At 39.6% G+C, this 19,361-nt stretch overlaps 1 protein-coding gene across 1 annotated transcript; it reads left to right on the forward strand.

Moving 5' to 3' along the window:
• The first annotated feature begins 16,204 nt into the window (after positions 1–16,204).
• Positions 16,205–17,917, forward strand: pdyn (prodynorphin). Its single transcript, XM_042492610.1, has 3 exons — positions 16,205–16,276; positions 16,596–16,732; positions 17,302–17,917. Exons 2-3 carry the CDS (start codon positions 16,610–16,612, stop codon positions 17,863–17,865), a joined length of 687 nt encoding a protein of 228 aa, XP_042348544.1. The 5' UTR covers positions 16,205–16,276; positions 16,596–16,609; the 3' UTR covers positions 17,866–17,917.
• Positions 17,918–19,361: the final 1,444 nt, after the last annotated feature.

Here is a 19,361-nt window from a genome sequence, read left to right on the forward strand (position 1 = left end):
TTTTTCCTTAGGCAATGTGAGGGTCTAAGGGCAGAGGGATGTCACTTGCTGTAAAGCCCTCTGAGGCAAACCGTGTTTTGTGATAATGGGCTTTATAAATAAAACTGACTTGACTTGACTTCAATAAAATGTCATGAACTGTGGTGCAGCAAGGTAGGACCCAAACGCAAAACTCAGACCAGGTAAGAGCAGCGAAACAAGGTTTATTCCCAGCAGAGAAGTCCAGAGCAAGAGGCAAAAAGCAAGGTCAAAAAACAAGCGAGGTTCAAACACAAAAAGCTACTGACAAGGCTGCGGACCAAAGCTGTAACGTGGACGAGGAGGATCAACAAACTGGCGACGAGACAAGACACAAAGGGGGAATATATGCAGGACTAATGGGGCGTGATGAGAAACAGGTGCGGGAAACACAGTCAGGGATCAGGTGCACACCAACAAAGAGGGGGCAGGGCAGACAGGAACCTGGAACAGAGAAAGAGGTGAGTGATACCAAAATAAAACAGGAAGACAAGACATGAAACATGAGGGAGAAAATAAAACACTAAACAGACCGCAGACCATGACATAGAAGCAGAGTGATGCACTGTATTTCTCAGAGGCAGAGATGCCTGAAAGGAAATTGAGTCCAGGTTGATGCCTAACTTGACATAGGGGCTGGGTCCTGAAGTTTCTAACCATAAACATGAAACATTAAGTTTCAACGTATCCGTTACCAAATATTGTGAAAATGTAATGTATCCATGGTCTGCAGAAATGTTCAGTGGCAACATTGTTCAGCGATGAGGTTGGTGACACATTTGTCATGCGGTGTTACCATATAGTTTAGTAAAATAAATAAATAAATACATAAATAAATAAATACACATTTCACTCAGACATGAACAGCGGTCTACTAGGTGAAAGTCCTGTGTTTGTTTGACCCATTCGCAACCTCACTCTCCTTCCCACCCTACTTGGACTTTCTTGCTCTTTTTACTACATCAGTGCCACCGATAGGTTTACATTGGAGTTATTTGAAAACCCTGTAAGTCTCATACAGAAGCTTAGGGTAATAGGCTGACTAAAAATTATCGGTACATCATAATTGGTTAACCCCCTGTCTGTGTGTGTGTGAGACAGAGAGAGAGAGAGAGCATGTGTATGAAAAGTCTAAAGAGTGGATTAATCATTTATTGAAAAAACAGCAGAAACAAACACAGCCTTGTCAGTGCAGAAACATCAGTGTCTTATTTGGTTTGCTGGACTGGAAGCTGCTGTTTTAGTTGGCTGGTGCTCAGAGATCCTCATATCCACAGGTCATCATCCGACTAGGAGACAACAGTAAAACACTGGAGAATCTGGATCAAATACAGTACAGCAGAGGTATGGCTAATGTAAAAGTCTAAAACCAGCCCAAAATATCTGCTTCAGGACTGCACTGCATGGACTACAACTGCAAGTGTTTAATTTGTCTTCACTGTATGATTCAACTTTCATGCACATGCTGTATTTTTTGTGGCAATGGTAATTCTAGGCACTAAATAATAAGCAAGTGGACTTGCTTGGGTTTGTTGAAGACATTTCACATTTTATTCAAGAAGCTTCTTCAGTGCAGAAATGAAGAAGAACTCAAGAACCATCCGTTCTTGTTGCCTAATCCTAGCCATCCATTGCAGCATGTGTTTTTGATGACATCCAACCGTTGGTTGCCATCTGCTTTTGCTGCGTAAACATAACTATGTGCAGTGTAATTCCACCATGTGCTTGTGTTGACCTCTCAGATCTCGCAGCATCCTGGAATATAAATAGCAGACGCAGAAGGATGCCCAGAGCAAAATATGTAGATGTCCACTGCAAAGCAGCAACATGTGACAACTTGGGATGTGAATGTGTTGGTCTCTCAGTACTTTCTGACTTTCTGTCATCAGAGAAGGACTCACACACAGAAAAAAAGTAATCAGACTGAGGTCTGTATTTCAAAAGTCTGTATTACACATGTTGCAGGGCTGTACAGACAGTGAAAAAGTGCAAACGTGTATGAGGGGGAAAAAGTGCATACATTTCAGTCCATGTAGGACTTTCCCCAGTGCAGAATGAAGTAGCATACTGGTTCACCACACATATATAGGCTACTCATACAGGAGCACCTATTCAGTCACCAGGAGCTTGATTATACACACAGTCAGTTACCAGGTCACATCACAACAGTCAAAAACATGGTTTCAAGAATATGCTAGAGTATATATGCATACAACGATGGAATACAAACTGGAAATGGGGCCAACTGTTGCATCACAGAAAGCAAGTTATGTCCAATTCTTTATTTAAACCATTTAGTTGCAGTGTTTTTATGTAATCAATATATTGGCACTCACACTGAAGCCGAATTTGGTCTATGTCCCCCCCACAATGGTAAGTAACATCACGTTAATGCCACAGAAAGCCAAATCTGACACAGAATGATTGCATTTTGAAAAATGAAAACTGCTGATTTGAGTTTTTACCTCAAACAGCTGCTCACTATACAACAAATGTTGCTCAAAAAAGAGGGCAATTGTTGGGAGCTATTTTTAGCGATGGATTAATTCACATGTGGTGCCCTAGTGAGGATTTGTGGCAGCAGGATGACAAATGTGGGATTGAGTCAAAATAAACTACAGTGTGTGTGTTTATGGTAATGAAGAAACATGTCACCCAGTGCAACAGTGTGGCTCACTGATGTGTTTTAATTGTTTTTTGAACAACAGTGGGCTTGTGGTTCAGGGGAAGAAGATATCTGGCTTCGGTATCTGCAACGGTAACACTATCATAACATAGTATATAGTGTAACCATATGTTTGTCTGAGAGTCAGTGATCCCAATGTGCATAATTACCATATTGCAGTTTACCATATTCTAAGCCACAGAAACTCGTAGCATCCCAGAGGAGGAGAGCGTTTGCATGCTGTAAGATTTTAAATAAGATTAATACTGGCCCACTCTTTAGGTGACATATCCTTGATCCCTTCAGATTTCTTTTGACTGATGATAATTAAAAGTGTGTTCTAGGGAAGGGTATTTTTCTGTGCTGAATGTTATTTGTAGAGTCTGGGTGATGATAATAGATGTTTGTTCAGTATTTTTTAGATATTTTCTATCACCATTGCATCCTGATGTTTGTTTTAAAGGCCATGTTAGCTGTGGCTAATCACGCTATGTGCATCGTCAAGAAAAAGCCATTAATTGAATTGTCAATCAACCTCAGCTGCATGACTAACAACAGGGAAAAACAGTTACTGTCAAGTGAATGCCAATTCAATTCAGTTCAGTTCAGTTCAATTTTATTTATAAAGCCCATTATAACAAAACACAGTTTGCCTGAGAGGGCTTTACAGCAAAATTATATTTGACAGAAAACTTTCAAATGTTAACTTTCGTCCTAAAACTCAGGTCTTCAAAAGTCTGTCTTAATGTGAAAGCACAATAAATAATTTTTTATGTGTATCAATCAATATAAATCTGGGTTGTATTCACAGACCATATCCTAGGGCTAAAGTAGAGCCAGAGTTAGAATAATAGATACAGGACAGGTCAGTCTTTACTTTAGGAGCCTCAAGTGTTCATTCATATATGTAGCTGGTTCTAAAAGATGTAGCATCCCCGGTTGAATGATGGTCTCACTCTCCAACTGATGGTTCACAGAATCTTTATTCACGACACTGTAGCTCCAAAACATTGCTCTGAACCACACCGTAAGAGCTAGGAAGAAAACAAAAAAATGACAAAAATATTACTTTAATATTCTAATTTAAAATATTATTACCATACTTCTATCCTTTTGAGCCTTACTATATTCCAATAATATTTAACCACATTTCAAATACATTTTACTGTAATTTAAAGTTTAAATCTGAAATGAATTAAATTTGCTATTCAAGTAAAATCATGAAATGACCCTTTTTAACCGTTTTTAACAATTAGTGACAATCTCCAATAGAGTACTAGGTAGTAAGCTAGCATATCTAACCTGAAATATTTTTTTACACTTTTTTGTATAATTTATGATGTATTATTATAGAAAAAATTGTAAATTACACATAAACTGTAGTTTCAAAAGCTTTCTCCAACATTCAAACTGCAGTTATTGCAAAACAAATCTTACAGCTTAAACATGAATTTCCTCTTAATAACAAGCTTAATTCAACCAAAGAATAGCAATGACAACATAATTTCGTTGTATGGTGGCTAATATACCAATTTAGCAAGCCTGCACATACAGGCTTACTCAACACAAACTCTGAAAAACTTTAAGAAAAGGCATTATAATGTGACTCAATGTTGCACACAAACGACATATAAACACAGACAAACCTTGTGCCCTTTTCAACCAGGTGCTAAGTAATCAAAAGCATGACGTTTTCCTTCGTCTGGAAGAAGCGCTTGTGAATATTTACCGTCATACACGTATTTTCCTTCCTTATTCTTCAAAATAAAAGCACCGTTTTTTATAATTTAACCAAATGAGACAAAAATCAACATAGGTCACAAGAAAACATCAATAAACGTAACAAACATCATAATTTAGGTAATTTACAAAGGAAGGTCCTCAGTCTCAGAGAGGTTTTGAGGCAGCTGAGAGGACTCCTGATTAATGTCAGTAATGAACTTTTAAGCACTTTTTGATAGGGTGTGAGTTAATAGGACTCAAATAAACCTAATGATGAAAAACAATCCAATAAGACTCGAGACGACAGATTGCAATGCTCCACTGCTGCAACTGTGGAAAAATGTAGATAGCATACAAAAATCTGAAGTGATTTTTAAAGGATCAAAGCTCAACAGTCAACAATTTATTTGTATTTTTAGACATGTTAATCAATATCAAATGGGAGCCATAGGGTGATGAGAGCACTGAGATGGAACCAAAACAGTAAAGTTGTGAATAAGGAAAAAAGCAAAACAATGAGCTAAAGGAGTCTTAAAACTGGTGTAGGGGGATTTTAACCATGTAAGCTTGAGAAAATTGCTTCCAAGTGACATGGAACAAAGCTTCACTAAGAAGTGATCAAGCCATGTCTCTTTGTTATTCCAGAGGCTTTTCACACAGCAGTGAGAGCTTCTCTTAGAGAGTCCGACAGTCTTCCCTCAAAAGTCAGGTTTTAGTTTGTGTTAATTGCTTTTCTGGCCCATGGGAAAGGGGCTTTAGAGACTATACATAAAACCCAGCTACACTCATCCATTTCATACCTTCCATGAAGATTGTAAAATAACAGCAATCAAAAAAACAACAACTTTTGCCCACTGAATTTATTTTGAGACAAGACTTCTTCCCATGCAGGCTCAGTAATGTTATAGGTCAGTACACCTGTTTCCTGGCAAGAGGTTCTGCCTCAAATGGAGAGTTTAAAATCTTGAGAAATATGCACGCCATTATGTGTTCTTGGTGAAATTGTCAAATAGCACTGCCCTGTCAGCGTTTTCAGAGTACAAGTTTGACGCAAAAGCTTGCTTCCGCATCCACATGTAACATTATTTTTTATTTATTTATTTTTTCTAAACCTTAGCATGTGCCTCTTTTGTCTAAATCTAACCATCCATGACTTTGGTGTTGTTGTGTAAACATAGGAACCTGCTGCTCCATCCCACCACATGTGCATTTGTTGACATCATGGTAACAGGCAGCATCATCCCACCATGACATCATCCCCCCATGTACATTTGTTTACATCAAGGTAACGGCATCCCGGAGAGTAAACAGCTGACATGCAGCCTTTGCTTTGGTGGTGCTTTCTGTGACTTGTACAACTTAATCAACTCACAAGCCTGTAAATTCTCCTTCTGACGACTTTTAGCTAACTGACTGCCAGCTAGCCAGGTCGATGTTTTCAACATCAGTAAACACTAAGGAAGAGAGCGAAGAATAGACACCATCTGGTCTGGTCAATGTCCAGGTGTTCATCAAGACTTTTAATATCCTTTGACTTACCAAAACTCAGCAAAATCCCACAAAACGTCATTGAACCAGGTGGCTCTTTTTCTATATGCCGATCTGACAGAGCAGAGGACTCTGCGAGAGGAGGAGAGGAGGATTGTGCTTTATGGTGAATAATGACTGGTGTGTCTGTGGGAAGGTGGGGTTCCTCCAGCTGTGGATAACTGCTATAACATTTCACTGTGCAGAGGCAACTGTGGTGCAGCGCTGCCGAGTTAAAAAGTATTTCAATTTGTTGATGTTAGGATGAGTGGATAGTTAAATCATTCCATAACCAGAAACCATGCATTAGTAGAACCATCTGGGAACATGGACAATTATAGAGGAGCATCCAAAGATGTGAGAAGGTGCAAAAAAGACTAGCAAAATATAAAGGAGCTAATGGTATTACATTTCACTGGAGTTGTACTATGTATTGTTTCTACGTGACAAATAAATGATGTCGATGGTCTTGGTTTTGATGGTCTCGACTACAACACTGTATGTGCACACAATAATAAATTATGTAAAGCTGATTGTGATTCTGATGAATCAATGCAGAGGCCTCCGCTGTCACACGGTTTTTCAACCGGCGCTACACTGAGCATTAGATGGAGACATAGGCGAAAGAAAAGAGGAGGGCCACAAAGAGAAATCCCACTCCAGGTTGCTTAGGAACCTTTCGGCAAAGTGACAAAAGCTCATTAGGAAGGAGATAACGTGATGCTCAAACACTTGCCGCTTGAGCCCTTGGAGAGGGACACAGCCCAGATGAATAACGTACAACAGAGCTTCTTTTCCATATTTAAATATGAATACAGGACACACATGTACATTTTGTTACTGTGTGTGCAATATGTTCTAATCACATTGTCAGCAGCAACAATCTTTGTTATACCCCTCTTTTCTTTGTCATTGATGCTTTTGAGTCTTAAGAATCAGAATTTTTACAAAACTGGTGCATCTAATGAAGACTTCTGTATTCAGTTATTTAAATTTCAGTGAAACCAATTCAAAGTCATTGTGTGTTATTTTAATTTCTTTGAGCATCAGAGAGATCCCATTTTAATCTATTCAAAATATTTGCATACTGGGATTTACAAAAGGTCTGACTGATATATATTTTTAAAGGACAACTTTGTGCCATGTGCATTTTTATGTACATGTCTTAATCTGGAAACTTTTGTATGTTGTCCCTGATATATAAATAAATAATAGTAAGCTAAACTAAGGTGCTGAGTCTATATTTTAGCCAATTTTCCCCTCATTTCCAGTCAGTCCTCTGTTGTTGGCATTATAAGCAAATAGAAAACAGCAAATGTCCTGAGTAGTTGCTACATGCAAAGTTTTAACCAAGAACCATTATGTTTGGCTTTTTTCTGCTTTCTTCTTCAACAGTATTCCAATTAGTGTATCACCAAATTACCACAAACGTGGGGAAAACAGCTCATTTTGCACAGTTTTTATTCTTTATTCTTATTTTTTTGCAGTGATTTTGGAGTAAGATCTGGGTGCCAAAAGGCAAGCATGTGCTTTTGTTTACGTCTCACTGTTAGTTGACATGTGCTTTTGCTGCCTAAACATAACCATGTGCTTTTGTCGTGTCCCCCCACCGTATGTGATTTCATTGACATCCCGGTGTCTGTAATGGCATCCCAAAATGTCAACAGCAGACACAGAAGGATACCTACAGCGTAATATTTAGACGCGAGAGTCTACTGCAAAGCAGCAACATGTGCTGCAGCAACTTGGGATGAGAATATGTTGCAAATACACACAAAAGATAAGACTATACACACAATTCTGAAAACTTGATGCTCATGCATCAACAACAGCACTCCAGACTGCTGAACTCTCAGCACAGTTTAATTTAAATAGGGAATCTAAATCACATTTTTGCAATATTGCAATATTCTGAGCACCAGAAGACATAGTACACATTATCTCTATAGCTTTTTTTGTTTTACTTTTTTTGTGAGTTTTGCCCAAATAAATAGCATCTGTGTATTCTCAGAACTCAGCCTAATTAAAGCTCACTGGATTGTCAGATGTGCATTGTACATCCTCTCCTCTGCTATATTTTTTCTTGATTACCAACACACGATGGATCCTCCTCATCACCTTCTCAGAAGTCTTCTCTAGCAAATGTGTTGACAGTTTTTCATTGGTTTCATTCATTTTCACACCCTTTATCAAAACAATTTAGACACATCTCATAGAAAGACATAGACATCTGTTGGATAACCTGACATCTGTTCACCACTGATAGAAATTACTTGCATAATTATGAATCTCTAAAGCACCAGTGTGAAACTCAATCAGCAGTCAGTCCTCAACCATCTAGAAAAGATGTCACTTCTGTGGTGCTATTTGTGAACATGGATCAAAGAGGGAAACGGCAAGTAAGCAGAGGAGGAGGCAATAATTCAGCTTTTCTGAATTTGCTAAGTTTGAAAACAAGACCAGGTCAAAAAAATCTGACTGTTTCTGAGTTTGGGTGACTTTTTTTTAACTCTTTAGTGAATGAAGAATGCAGTACAAAAGCTTCACAGTATTAAATGTCTGAATGTGCCTAGTCTGGGTGCTTACTGTAGGTCTGACGTGTATGTCAATGATAGATAATAGACAAGCAAAAACTTCCACACAAAAATAAAATCAATAAAGAAAGCTTTCTTTAAAAAGATCTTCTTCAGAAAAGGAACAGAGTTCAGCAGGATGTGTTTGACTGGTAAAAAATATCTTTGGATAAAAGAATATATTTCATGCTGTAATACGCTTTCTTGCTTTTTTGGCACAGATTATGTAGCCTACAGTATCACCAAATGGCATAGACATAAAGGCAAGTTATTGCAAGGTTGAACCGGTTCATAGTCATAGGTGTTTTTTGTATTTTGCTGTCTATTGTGTGAAGGAATTTACTCTTTGACTCTTGACTACCGGTTGAGTTGTCTGATGAAACATTTTTGCTTTTGTTGCATGTTTTTAATGTTTTTTGAGTAAGAGCCTTTTGAAAACAAAGTGTGCCATTTTGGGCAAGAGACGTTCCATTCAGTTCTGTATGTTAACTGATTTGAAAAGTAATTTCTGAGCTGACGAATGTGTTCAAGTAAATGAAAAAAAACTGTAACTGATGCTAACAGGTATTCATTTGACAGCTGTGTGTATCATTTTGGTGAAAAGAATCAGTTTTGAGAAGAAGGAGAACATAAAGTTTTCACAAAATTGTTAACTCTATTGAGTTTTGTGTTTAGACTTTGGAGACACTGAGTTCTAGTTTAAGGAAATGATTTAAACGATTGGCACCTAAACAAATTCTTTCAAAAAGGCGTAAAAAAGAAATAACCCCCAAATTAGCTAGATTAGTAAAAAGTATGAGAAAATAGCTTGAAAATTAGTTTAAAAAAGAAAACAATACTAATAAAGGAAATGACCTTAAAAAGTGTCAAAAAATAATGCTGTAACATTTAAAATTTGTAATTATGATAATTAGCAATAAATATTGTTCTTCTCTAGCTTTTTTCTTTTTCCCTGGATATTTTCCCCAAACTTTTTAAAAACCATTTTTCAAAATTTAGTAATTTCTTGCAATTTGTGGAACATTTCTTATCAACTTACTTATTGCCTTTTTTTGCCATATTTTTTGATAGAAATCACACCAAGGTGTTTGAAAGCAGTGCAAGAATAGTGATGTCGCTCCAGATTTGTCATGTTAAACATGGGTGTAGGATGGGGCGCCTGGTGGCTCAGTGGATAGAGTGGCGCCCCATATACAGAGGTTGTATCCTCACCGCAAGAGCCGCAGGTTCAATTCCAGCCTCAACCCTTTGCTGCGTGTCGCCCCCCTTTCTCTCTCCCCCTCTTCCACTTTCACACTAAAACTGTCCTGTCCATCAAAGGACCAAACCAAAAATAAAAAATAAAATACAACATGGGTGTAGGCTTGTCATATGATCATTCTAGCTTGTATGCAAACCATTACTTGTCAAATTATCTGTCCAAGCATGAAGTCCAGTGTGTCCAGTTAAAACTTCTGTGTCAGGATGACATGCTGAGAAAAAAAAATCTTTCTTTTTGGATTTCTTCCAAAACAGTGATGCTGGATAAATGCAGCAGCAAAGGTTTACCATGGTAACCATCATACTTATTATGTTCTACATGCTATGTTTCAATTGCAGATCCATGAGCATGACTTTATGTCATCTTTGGAAAACGCTGCATTCAGTGTGTTCAGGGTCTGTTCCCCTCTGTGCAGGAGAAGGCTGACTTACTGCAGGGAAAGACAGAAAAAGAGCTTTTCAAACTCTGAATCCCCAAACTGTGTCCATCACTCATATATCTTTGGGCCAGGAAGTGATTAGTCACATCTCACACAATTGGGTCTGAATGTCGTCATCAAAGCACAACTTCCTGGCTGGTGCTACCGAAAAGCAGAGTGTCAAACAATGACAGCACAGGATGGAAATCCACCACGTCTTTCTGAAGATGTAATGATGAAATCAGTGCACAAATATAAAGAAGTTAAAGATCAGATATGTATTTGTTTGTGCTCCACTTATTCCCCCAATACAGTATAGAGGTCACCTGATATGGTGATGTGGTTGGACAGAACTTGTGTCCACATGATATGCTGCTGGATGGCATCAGGGTGAAACTCTGCCAGTAATGACATAGTGAAAGGAGCACAAAGGTCCCTATAGGGTGGGAGGGCAGGGGATGGATGGATCCAACAAACCTAGACTTTCATCTTGGAGGTCAATGTTTGCTTCCCGTGCGAATGTCTTCTCCATCTAACCATGTGCCCTTTTTATCTAAACCTAACCATCTGTGCCTTTGTTGCCAAATCCTAAGAATGTGTTTTTGTTGACGCCCCAATGCCACGTGCTTTTGTTATCTAAAACAGAACCACAAGCTTTTGAAGCTTCATCCCACCATAAGCTGTTGTTGACATTCTGGCATCAGTAGTGGCCTCTAGAAGGATCAACAGCAGACGCAGGATACCTAGAGTGTTAAGTCCACTGATGAAGCAGCAACATGTGACGACTTGGAATGAGAACTTGTTGGGCATTTTGAAGGCCATAGTTTTCCAGGAGAAAGAAATATGTTAAATGATATCATTTGTGGTTCGAGTTTTGCAAAAATGTGATTTAGAATTTCAGCTGGAGTGAGAACAATGGAATTGTGCTTAGACTTTAGCAGTGTGCAATCTTGATGATGCAAGAGCTTCAAGGTTTTTAGAATGCTGTGCATGGTGTCAGTTGAAAACGCGGCCAGACGAAACCTGTGACGTCTGCATGATATGCCACTGGACAGCGTCAAGTTGAAACGCAGCGGGTAATGATGTAATATAAGGAGCAAGAAGGTCTGTATAGGGGAAGCAAGAGGGGTGGTGGATGGGTCTGACAAACCCCAGTGTCATGTGGGAGTTCGCTGTTTACTTCCCATCTGAATCTGATTCTTTTTTTTTTTTTACACCTTACCTTCTTCCCCTTATCTGAACCATTTGTGTCAGCATGTCTGTTTGTTGACTTTCTGGTGTTAGTTTACATGTGCTTTCGTTGCTTAAACATAACCATGTGCAGCATAATCCCACCATGTGCTTGTGTTGACATCAACATACATCAGGTAGCAGCATCCTGAAACATTAACAGCAGATGCAGAATGATACCTAGAGCGTAATATGGAGATGTGGAGGTCCACTGCAAAGTGGCAATATGGGTCAATTTGGGATGTGAGTGTTGGGACTCCTCTTGCCTTTTCTTCTTTTTATCCCAAAATTCTGAGGAAAGTCTAGATTCTTTCCCCAAGAAGAAAGACTTTGTCTCTGCAGCCTTCTCTTGCCACTTTGTCAGTGGATTTCGGCATCTACATATTACGCTCTATCCTTATGCGCCTGCTGTTGATGTTTTGGGATGCTGCTACCTGATGTATGCTGATGTCAACACAAGCACATGGTGGGATTATGCTTCACATGGTTATGTTTAGGCAACAAAAGCACATGTAAATTAACACCAGAAAGTCAACAAACAGACATGCTGACATGTAAAAAAAAAAAAGAATCACATTCAGATGGGAAGTAAACAGCGAACTCCCACATGACACTGGGGTTTGTCAGACCCATCCACCGCCCCTCTTGCTTCCCCTATACAGACCTTCTTGCTCCTTATATTACATCATTACCCGCTGCGTTTCAACTTGGCACTTTTGGGATGCCGCTACTGATGCCAGGATGTCAACACAAGCACATGGTAGGATGACACTGTAACAGCATGTGATTAAATTTAGCTAACAAAAGCACGCCTACCATATACATTCCTTTTAAAAAGTTTTCTTACACCCCTTAAAATCAGGAAGGCCTTGCGACCGCCATTGGGGACCCTGAGTCTCACCTCTAACCCGGGAGCAGAGGTGGTAGCAGCGCTGAAATGAGGTTTGTGTAATAGGTAAAGCAAGAAAGACATGTTTATGTGTGCGGCCACACTGCAGAAGATTTAAAAAGCAGCTGTCAGCAATTAATACAAAGAACAGCAGCCGTAAATGAACACAAATTGAACAGTGATTTTCGGGAGCTCCTTATCTTCCGATATATTATTTGGCACCCTAGAGATTGAGGCCATTGTATCAAACGTCATGCTTTTTTTTTTTTGGTTACGTAAAGGCAGATGCTATTTAAAATACCACACTGGAGCAGAGTGTTCAATAGCTGTGTGAAAATAAACTAGTGACTGTACTGGCGAACTAAATCCTCATGGTTAAATCGTGTCACAAGTGTGTGAAAATCTCAGTTGGGCTGTGAGAGTGCTCTGTGTGTTAAAAAGATACATTTTAATTGTAGGTGTCAGCCTCCTGAGTACTGCGCAGCAGCACCTTGCACGAGCCGCAGGAGCAAAGCACATTCACAGTGTTGTGAGTGATGACATGTCGAACATAATCATCATGGTATTTACAGAGATTCATTTTTATCTTTGAGTGAAGAATTAACTTGTATCTGAAATGAAACAAAATGTGCAAATAGAATCAAATATTAACTGGAATGTTATGTACCAAGACATCTTATTTCTTACTTTGGAATAAGAAATATCAACCTCATCCCCATAAGAGACTTGTCACCAGAATGAGCAGCACATGTGTACTGTACCATGGGTTGTATGTTGTTGCTCCACACAGTTCCATGCCCAAGGTTTCTCGCCATTCCATCCCTAAAACAAGAATAAGGAGACCTTGGTCCATCAATGAGCTGCAAAAGGCTTCATCTTTGAATGAGGCCTGATCGTCATGTCACTGGGTCCTCCCACTGTACAACACAGAGCATTGGCTGACCTCGCTGCTGCTTATCTCATACACAAAGCAGCCTGAAGGCATTTACTGGCCACAGGAACCACATGAATGTAAAGATGACATACAGTGGGTGTAGATCTGCTGAGAGGCAATGGAGGTGTGAGCACATTGCACTTAGTGTAAAGAAAGCTGTGCCTGTACTGTATTATTGTTGCTGTTTGGAGAAAACCTTGAATTTGTTTTTTACCTTGAGGACAAAGTGTTGCTGTATTCGTTGTATTCATGTTTCCATTAGACGGTGTTAGACGATCATCCGTTGATGTTGAATACAGATAAACATGAAACTGTCCTGGTTGCATCAGCACTAAAGGGTTCATTCCTGTCATGCAGCAACAATTCTGTCCCCATGAGTAACGTGCTTATATTTTCTTTCAAATGTTTATACCAAATGTCTTCATATCACATTATCACAGAATAAAAATCTTTTTTTGGTTTACTGAGCTTCTACACCCCATTCTCATTTAATACTTTGTTTACTACAAAAATAGCTCCGCTTTGACATTTGGGGTAAGATCATGACGCCAAAAGCCACCTTTCATGTGCAAATGGGACAGCTGCAGGACAGCGTCAGGTTGAAACTCTACCAGTAACAACGTAATATTAGGAGCAGTCTGGAGTCTGGTTTTTACTTCTTGTCTGAATGCAATGGGGGTTTATTCTATACTTGATCGTGTGCCTCCTTCCACTAATCCTAATCTAAGGTGCCAGCCTGTGCGTTTGTTGACATTCTGGTTGGTTGCCGAAAATTACTGTGTGCAGCATCATCCCACCATGTGCAATTGTTGACATCACAGTAGCACCATCCCCAATCATAAAGAGCAGACATAAGATGATAGCTGAAAAGTAATATGTAGACGCAGAAGTCTGCTTCAAAGTGGCAACACGTGACAACCTGCAATGACAATGTGTTGGATTTTCTTGGTGCATGGGCTCGATTTTACCATGTCTCCTAGTATATAGTGACCCATTTCATGAACAGCAGACGCAGAAAGATACCAAAAACGTAATATGTCAACACGGATGTCCACTGCAAAGCGGTAACATGTGACAACCTTGGATGAGAACATGTTGGGGTTTTTTCGTGCATGTGCTCGATTTTACTGTGTCTCCTAGAACAAAGTGATACATTTCTACAAGAACTACAAGTCATGAAATTCTAAAATAATCAAATAAAACTAAATTCTTCAATTATTTTATAGTCCATGTCGAATTCTCCAAATTTATTCTTTACAAAAGTGATAAGGCTTTAACATTGCTGGATTACAGGAACAACCCAACAATAGCCAGTTTAAGGCGGGAATATTGCACCGTTACGTCCCCTCACCCTTCTCTATATAATATATGAGCGCAGAATTAGGGGCCAGAGTGGTTTCTCGCCTTTAGGCTGCCACGGGAGGGGGGAACAGCGCCAAAACAGTGTCAGTATAAACTGGACAGCCAGCAGGACGGGACCATGGGCAGGGTGGATGTGACGTTTTAAAGACATCTTCATGTGTGCGACCCACTGTGGGAGATTTCAAAAGCAGCTGTTAGCAGCTAGCTCAAAGAAGAAGGTTAAGTGACCTAATGACCACTCAGCACTCTCTGTGTCCTCACTCTCAACTCAAGAAAACAAGATATTTTTCTAGCTTCTGTCGTGGTGATTAATGTTAGCTGTAAACATGAAGGGCAGTTTAAATTGTTTGGTTTTTTTAAAATAATTTGGTGTAGCAGAGCTAACAGGAATTACATTACAGTTAAACTTATTTTTACTTAACTTACCTGTGTGAAAATGCTGTCGACACACGAGCATGTGTCAGGAAATGATGCTGAAGGTGATGCTTGTTTGTTTTAAAGCTGCCCATGATGCCATGCCATGCCTGTTTGTTAAGTCGGCAACCTGAGATAAATTGTTTTCCTTTAAAGCTGGAAATCTAAAAATAAAAAACCTCACTCTATTAGCGTCACATTTCCCATTCTGGCTGTGAGAACAATGATGGCACTTCAAATGTTCATAATCACACTGTTTTCAAACTCCATAAACTGAATAACTGGAGAAACTCAACCACATCGTCTTCTTCTTCTCTTCTTGAAGTTTATTAACAGTTGGTTAACAACGTTTTGGTGCATCACTACCACCAATTGGTGTAGTACTCAGCCTCTGTAATAGCTTTTGTGTCACAAATTCCCACAATGTTTGCGCTGCTGATTAAAGTGATGTGATAATCCTATTCTTTATAGTGATGTGGTTTATTGTAAGGTTCCGTATTACATTCAGTTTGAATCTGGGCTGCTCTAATTCAACAGGTTGTGCTGTAAAATATGTTGGTGTTCCAGGTGCCCTTGTTTAACTTTGATCACCTGGCCCTCTAAAGCTCTCTGCACAGCCCTGTTCATGTTAGTGTTCTCTGTCCAGCTGAGGTTTCGGTTCATGTCTGAATTGAAAATGATTTCTTCTTCTCCTTTGTAGGTTAAATTTTAAAGATGTTACTGGAAAAGAGAAAAAAAGGTTGTTAATTGATGTTAGTATGATTTACAGCCGAGTGTTTGATCCCCCAGAGATGGAATGATGGTAGTGATAGTGATGGTGATGGTGATAGTGATGATGATAGTGATGGTGATGATGATGATGGTGATGGTGATGATGATGATGGTGATGTTGGTGGTGATGATGATGATAATGATGGTGGTGATGATGATGATGATGATGATGATGATGAGGATGATGATGATGATGTGCTTATGGGACGCACAGCGCTGCTGCTCCTATACCTCCTCTGTGTGGGCGTTGTTAGAAACTCCTGGAGCGGGAGGCGGTGGGAATATTTACGCAGTATATTTCCCTCCCATTGGTCCCTCAGTAGAAGCTGCTGTGATGCGCTGCGGTGACACAGCCAAGTCTCCGGCGATAAAAAGAGCGGCGGAGAACCGCGCAGGAGAAACAGTTGGAGAAGAGCTGGAGGACGGACATTTGATGGTAGATGCGCCTCTGCGAGTCTTAATACGGCTGGAAGTATCTGTCCAACTCCTGAGGTACCGACTCAACACTTTATACTTTCTTGTCTTTCCAGTGTGAGTTCAGACCGCATGTCAGCTTTCTCTGTTTGGAGTTAAATTACAAAGAGGTGAAAGAGGACTTGGCGCCATTACGCATTGCGCACAGGACTACATAACCCATAACATAGACTGTTTTGAGTCACAGAGTAAAGGTAGAAATGAGTATTTTTCAGTACTACAGGTAAAGTCATTTCAGGAATTCTGGCACAGCAACTCTGATCCAGACTCACCGGCACTGCCTGTCATGTTTCTGTGTGTGTGTGTGTGTGTGTGTGTCTGTGTGTCTGTGTGTCAGGAATCTGGTGAAGAATGGAGTGGTATGTCCTGGTGCTCATGCTGAGCTTGCCGCCCTCCATCCGTGCAGATTGCTCTTCACAGTGTCAGAAATGCATGCAGCAGATCCTCAGCCGTGACGCCGCCTTCAGCAGCCTGGTAAGAGCACAGAGACAACTTCACACCCAGCGCATTGAGGCACAAAGGAGAGACAATTACTGTCATGATTTTCATGTTAAAATTAGTCAGCAGAAGCCTAAATTTGATTTTAACTTTTGATTTCTACTTGCAAGAATCTAAAATCATGTGCCAAACTTCCAAAAGCATTATTTTGTCTCTCTAGCAGTTTCATTTACTTTGTTTAATTATTATTATTATTATTATGATGATTATTATTATTATTAGTAGTAGTAGTAGTAGTAGTAGTATTATTATTATTATCTAAAGTTAAAGATAGCAAATTTGTTAGGTTGAGTATTGAGTGAATGTGCAGCCATAATGAGGCAGGATAAGCTATCGAGAATATGGGATACAGCGACCCATGACATTTTAGGTTTGAAAATTTAACTCATAAATACCGATAAAGCTGATGCCAAACCCTTAGAAATATATTTTACAAACAAAAAAAGGTGTAAAGCTGACTTCCAGCAGCATGCAGCTTGCTGTGGTGACACCCCGTGTGTGCGCACAGATGTTGGTTTCATCCTCTTGTCTCTGTGTGCCTGCAGCCGTGCAGCGCGGAGTGTGAGGGGCAGCTGGACAGCTGCGAGCAGGCTCCGGCGCTGGCGGACTTCAGCCAGGATGAAGTTGCGGGTGAGCAGGAGAGCCAGCAGGCGGACCTGGTCAAACGCTACGGAGGCTTCATCAAGAGAATCGACAAGAACAAAAACAAAATCTTCACCTCTCCCTGGCGCGATAATTACATCCTGAAGGCCGGGGCGCTGCCCAAGAAATACGAGGACTTGTTGAAGAGGCTGGTGGAGAGAGATGCAGACGCGCCGCAGGACGCAGACGGCTCTCCGGAGGACCAGATGCTCCATAGTTATGTTAAACGTTACGGCGGCTTTTTACGAAAATTCGGCCCCAAGTCAAAGAGGAGTAGTTCGGCGGAGGAGAGCCAAGAGCCAGAGGAGCTGCAGAAGCGCTATGGGGGCTTCATGAGGAGGATCCGACCAAAGTTGAACAACCTGAAGTGGGACAAGCGTTACGGAGGCTTTCTGCGCCGGCACTTCAAAATCTCTGTGCGCTCAGTGGAGGAGCCCTATTACTCCTACGATGACTTGAGCTTATAGATGAAACCTGCGGAGAGAAAAACTACAGAGAACTGGTGCAGGTTCACTTGAGATGCCGCCATGTATCCAACAGTATCGTATGCCTGCCTATATGCTTTTAACTGGGTTGCCTTCTGTGTAACAACTCATCTCTGTCTTCTTGGCATCACCGTGTGTCATTCAATAAATTATGCTTGTTTAATAAAAACATGAATAAAACCACTTTCCTGTTTGACCAACAAGGTAAAAGAAAATCCTACTTGTGCAACTGATTTCAGCCTCAATTCCGTCCCATCGCGCTAAACTCCATTCAGAATTTTGATTTAATATTTTCTAACTAATCGATAGACTCATACCTGGACTTGACTAGATTATATGTCTTCAATAAAATATCCATTCAATTCGGCATAAATAATATACACTGATTGGCATTTTAACCCCTTAAAAACCCGGAGCAACACCAATTTTCTTGCGCGGCGTTCAGACTTCTTTCTCAAGTTTTTAAACCTTTGCGCCACCAACAATTTATTGCGACTTCTTCCAAAACCTTGGAAAAGGGTAATGAGCAAATTGATCATAAAAAAATCCAAAATTTGCATGAAATAAGTACATTTAGAAAAGTGTTTTTAAAAGCTAGGAATGTCTAGGACATTTTCCGTGGAAAAGCTAGGGAGAGATAGCCCATATATTTATGATCATCATCATTACGTCTTTAAAATTATGTTACAGAATTTTTATTTATTTATTTTTTTTAAATCGTTCTCTTTCGTTTTTTAAACTCATTTTCGGGTAATTTTCTTGTACTTTATACTAATTTCTTGTTGATTTCTGAGTCGTTTCTTCTTTCCTTACTCATTGCCTTTCCCCATTTTTTGAAATTACTCAAAAAGTTAAATACATTGTAGTCCTCAATCCTAAAATTGGTACATATTCGATTAAAAGCAAAGGTAGGTTTGCAGGAGATGGGTAAAAATAATGGTGAAAATTTAGTCAAATAATTAGATATATGGTGTTTTTTGTTGTTGTTTTATACAGAATTATCCCGAATTTATAATGTGAAATGAATATTTCTCATGATGTGAGTATGAAGATAAATTTAAAATGTTGGAATGTTGAATGGATAGACTGACCCTCACTGCCACAGCACCAAAACGGTGACACATTACAACAAATGGTCAGAGCAAATACGCAGTTGTAATAGGAGTCAGACTGTTTCACCATACAGGTGATTTTAACAGATATTATAACCTTGGTGTGTCTCGATTCTTCACATTTTCCTCCAAGTAACAGTGCGTCTATTTTTACCATTTCTTTCACAGTTTTTACAAGGTCATATCCTGCAAAATCAACCTTTTGCCAAGTTTGTGTCCATAAATCTAAATCGTTCCACTGAAATTAAGAGCTGGATTTACACATTTCTAAATTCCCCATGATGCATAATAAATAGAGTGATCGTTCACATTATTTAAGAGACCGTTTCTCTGAAGACTCCGATAACAGAAGCTTCAATCTGTGGA

Source organism: Plectropomus leopardus, chromosome 8 (assembly GCF_008729295.1).
Source record: "Plectropomus leopardus isolate mb chromosome 8, YSFRI_Pleo_2.0, whole genome shotgun sequence".
Taxonomy (NCBI): Eukaryota; Metazoa; Chordata; class Actinopteri; order Perciformes; family Serranidae; genus Plectropomus; species Plectropomus leopardus.

What these genes read in the sequence shown, in the direction of transcription:
- pdyn (XM_042492610.1), top strand. Translation starts at nt 16,610, where the DNA reads ATGGAGTGGTATGTCCTGGTGCTCATGCTGAGCTTGCCGCCCTCCATC. An exon ending in ACGCCGCCTTCAGCAGCCTG is followed by an intron (nt 16,733 to 17,301) that starts GTAAGAGCACAG and finishes GTGTGCCTGCAG; the next exon opens with CCGTGCAGCGCGGAGTGTGA.